The 4,392-nt window shown below is 37.5% G+C and overlaps 1 protein-coding gene across 1 annotated transcript; it reads right to left on the bottom strand.

Moving 5' to 3' along the window:
- Positions 1–2,622: 2,622 nt before the first annotated feature.
- On the bottom strand, positions 2,623–4,185 carry LOC140774568 (F-box protein At5g49610-like). Its single transcript, XM_073117608.1, has 2 exons — positions 4,099–4,185; positions 2,623–3,991 (listed from the first exon to the last, which is right to left on the bottom strand). Exon 2 carries the CDS (start codon positions 3,983–3,985, stop codon positions 2,900–2,902), a length of 1,086 nt encoding a protein of 361 aa, XP_072973709.1. The 5' UTR covers positions 3,986–3,991; positions 4,099–4,185; the 3' UTR covers positions 2,623–2,899.
- Positions 4,186–4,392: the final 207 nt, after the last annotated feature.

The raw sequence follows: 4,392 nt of genomic DNA, 5'->3' as shown, positions 1-4,392 counted from the left end.
CAGCCCTATCATTAAGTCATCTTGCACCCTATTTAGAACCAAAAATTGGCATTTAAATTTTTTGGTCCATTTTGAGTTTGTGAGCATGTTGGACCAGTCGCCTACAAGCTTGAGCTAACAGAGGGAACCAAAGTACAACCAGTGTTCCATGTTTCATTGCTGAAGGCGAGGATTGGGCCAGATCAACTGACAGGTCAATTCTACTCAAACCTGAGGAGGATTTGCATCAGGTGGAGTCGATACAGGTACTAGCACGACGACGAAGGCAATATGGCTTGAGGCTAGAGATTGAGATCTTGGTTGAATGGTTGGGCAAACTAGCCGATGAGGCGACATAAGAGCTCAAGTCCGAGATCGTCGATCGATTTCCTGACTTCACACATTGAGGGCAAGGTGGGTTATGTGAGGTGGGCTGTTATGATTCAGCTAGATAAGGCTTGGACCTAACCAACCGGCCTCGAAGGAAATAACTTTTACTTTGGAAGAATAACAATTTCTAGAAGTCGTGTTCGAACCCGACTTCAAATACCTGCATATATTCACAAATACAAAGAACGTATTTAGCGCGTTCAAACGCGATCGGCAAACTACTTTGTTTTAGGGCTATCTTTTGATTATTTTGCTTGTTAGGTTAGCCTCTAAATATGTGGAAGGCAACCTGATTGAACTATTGATGAATTATTAAATTTTTATCTTCTCATACCTCTATCTCATTCCTCCAATAACATCAATCATTGGACATTGTCTGCTTCCTCATTCAATCTGACCGTGCCCCCTTGCCTTTCAAGGATCGGTCCATCTCTACCCCTTCGTCTAGCTTAATGCTCTACCTCACCATCGCTACCATTGTCACCCCCAATACCTAACCATTATTCCATCTTCTATTAATCACGTCCATTTCACTACCATCTTACCAATGGTTAGTATTTCCCTTATAAATTCTGATCTACACCTCCGATCGACGTAATTTTGGTTGCGTTGTATCCCTTACTTAATGAGGAACAATTTGTCGGACGGCTAGATCATCCACAATTCAACTAATTTAGTGTGCATCAAGCTCTGAAGTATAGCAATATGTAAATTTCATGCTAGAGTGCATACGACACTGCTTGGTATGCACACCCAACCTACGGAATTGAATATACAAATTTGTTGACTTTGACTTATTTTAGTTTTATTTTTTTAGTCTTCTATGTATTAGTGTTCTTCTGCAAGTTCTATTTCTTGACGTTAAAGTTAAATCATGCATCATATTTTTAAGTGTTTTGTGTCCACAGATTTTGCATTACATAATTTTATATTCACAAAAAGCAATGATTCACGAGATTTAGCAAGCAAGAGAGTTCAGATTGAATCGTGAGTATCGACAAGAGTTTGTAAGTTAGTCTTATAAATTGCTATCATATTTTAGTGATTTTCTTACTCAATTTGAGATTTTTCCATATAAAAATCTTGGTGTTTATATTTGCTCATTTATCTATTATTATTTACATTAAGCAAGAGCTTCGAAAAATCATAGCTAGGTATTTATGTTTTTCAATTAGTATCAGAGTAAGGAGGCTTTTACTTGAGAGAGAAATCCTGTAGGTAATAGATTTTTATAAAGATGCACAATTTTCAATTAGGCCTCTAATAGTTAATGGAGTGAACTATGCCTACCAAAAGACAAGAATGAGAGATTTTTTTAAAGTCTACCAAAAGACAAAAAAATTATGTTTGTTTTGTTGTTGTTAATGGTTAGAGTACAGCTACTCATGGTTACGTGAAGAAACTTGTAGTATTGAAACCGGTAACGTCCTAACCAGTATCAAAGATTTTCTATTTTTACCTTATAGGGTGATCTTACATCTATCCTTGGAATAGTAGCAAAATCAAACTCTATGAGGTTCCATATGTAACATCAACTAGTTTCATTCAGCCAAGACGTTGTATCTTGGTATAATAATCCTATAGCCCTAGAGATAGAAATGGAACCCACAGACATCAAGAAGGCTTACAAAGCATAGTAAGACTTCGAAATATAATTTTCTTTAACAAATAATATATGCTTGAAAAAATATCAAGGAAGGTTCATTTAAGACAAACAATTGTTTTATTTGCCAACATATTCGTCAGTGAACCTGCTGAAATATTTAAACAGCTCATAGCAATTATTTTTAATATTGTGTTATGTTGGTTGCCTTGAGGACAAGTGTTCCAGAAATCATTGCAAAATCATTAAGAATGAGTAAATAAAATGAACTTCTCAAAAAATGCACATAATACACTCACGTTCGACTGTTCTTGAAATGTTATATGTTGGACATTACTAAGACTAATAAGAGGAAACATTAAAAAAAGGAACATTTAGATAACTAAAGGAAGCTGCAAGTCAGAAGTTCAGTGAATCAAAAGAACACATAAAGAGCAATCCTTTGAGTGGAAGCATTGCAAAGAGAGACAACCCTTTGAAACCTAGGACCAAGGCTATTCAAAAGGATTTGGAGAAATTGCAGTAGTCAGAGAAGCAACCCAGAAATGAGAAGGGTTTGTATTATGAACTGGTCAACACAAAATTATGTGTTACTGTTCTGATCATAAAAGAACTGACTAAAAAATAAACAACAATAATGATTCTTCTTCTAAATGTACTTCTTATGGTTCAGCCATATTTCATGAAACTCATCAGTTTACATCAATTTAAAGCCTACTATTTCAACTTGAAGAAGAAACAGGCCTATTTGTTTCTTAATGATAGTAGATTTCAGTGAAACAAAAATACGAATGCAAGTAGAAAGCCCAACGTTGGCGGTATTTCTTGAAATACTACTACTCTGTCTAACAAGTGCGAAACAATGCACTCTTGGTAGTAATGTCAATCATGACTGTTGTTTTAGCTATCTACAATACTGTTGTACTTCTAAATTGGTAAAAGAGTATTGGCATACGGAAATGATATGAATGGATACGGTGGTCGATTGCTCTTAAGTTTCCATGCTTTACCAGTCCTTGTGTCATAGCAGTGCAATTTTCCATATATTTTAAGTATGATGTAATCAACTCCAAAGGTAATCAGAGACACCTCCAATGGTTCAATTTCTCGATTTAGTAGGTTTATTTTCTGGCATATGGGAGAGAAAAGCTCAAAGTTCTGTTGAGTGATTTTGTCAATTGCCAGTGACCACAGCTTGGACCAAGAAGACTGATTCCAACACCATATCTGAATCTCAAAATCAGTCATAAGTGCTATGCTCAACCTGCTATTCCATTCTCCCATTAGGAAAGAGCCAGCACAACTAATTTCTGATGGCAATTGGAACGTGCCACAACGCTCTTCCTTTGGATCAAACCACACTAATTGATCAAAGCCTGCCCAAGACATAATCTCATCCACATAAGCATACGACTTACAAATGGATGCTCTCTTCAAAAGAAGTTTCTCCTTTGATACCTCCCACGTTCTTCTCTCTGAAGAAAAAACTTCAAAACCAACTTCCCCGTATTTGGAACCATCTGTGCCAAGTATGTAGAAGAGATGAACTAGCTTGTAGACGACACTAGACTCAGTAGGAAAAACAGCTAAACCAACACTCTCTTCCAAATTTATGGTGTGATCTTTAGGTCGAGGAAGAAGCCTCCAAAGCTTCAAAACAGGATTTCCCACATATGCAAAACCGAAGCCCCACATTTCAATGCAGATAATCCCGTTACATGATGCGAGAACAGTGACATGCTCGTCTAAGAACTGAGAAGATAAACTTGGAAAGCCAACGGATACTGGGTCTCGAGAGGCCAAAGTTGGGCCGGGCATTTCGTCAGCTAGGAGAAGTGCGTGAGGACGTGCATGCAGATACTGCAGATAACTGAAGTAGGACTCTTTTCGGATCACCTGGCACCAACTCTGTGATACACATTGGAGCCTAAGAAGAACTTTTGCCGGCAGGAGAGGGAGTATGCGGCAATAAACGAGATCATCGGCAAGATGAGGGGATCTGGATCTCCTCATCTTTCACTAAAATTAATGATGGGATGGAGATTTAGGAGGCCAAAAATGCAAAAATCCAGCATCAATTTGACGTACATTGAAGGATGAACGGGAAGCTTGTGTTGATCACTTACCTCGTGATAGTAGGAAGATTTGGGATGAAGAAGAACGATGAGTAGTTAGTTGTGAGATTGGAGGCGACGGCAGCTGAAGAGGGATGAAGATGGAAGCAACAAAATGTCGCGATTCAGATCATCCCGCCCTTTTGTAAGGGTTTGTGATATTTCAAAAATGCCATTCCGTTAATTAAATTTTGGGTTAACTGTACTTTACCACTTTTCGGTTAGTTCTATTCAAAACCCTCATTAATTTTCAAATTAAGCACTTAAACTCCAAATGGTATCGATTAAACTACAATTATTATCTTT

Source organism: Typha angustifolia, chromosome 13 (genome assembly GCF_048772165.1).
Source record: "Typha angustifolia cultivar Huaian chromosome 13, ASM4877216v1, whole genome shotgun sequence".
Lineage (NCBI taxonomy): Eukaryota > Viridiplantae > Streptophyta > Magnoliopsida > Poales > Typhaceae > Typha > Typha angustifolia.
This window is presented reverse-complemented; position numbering and strand designations above follow the sequence as displayed.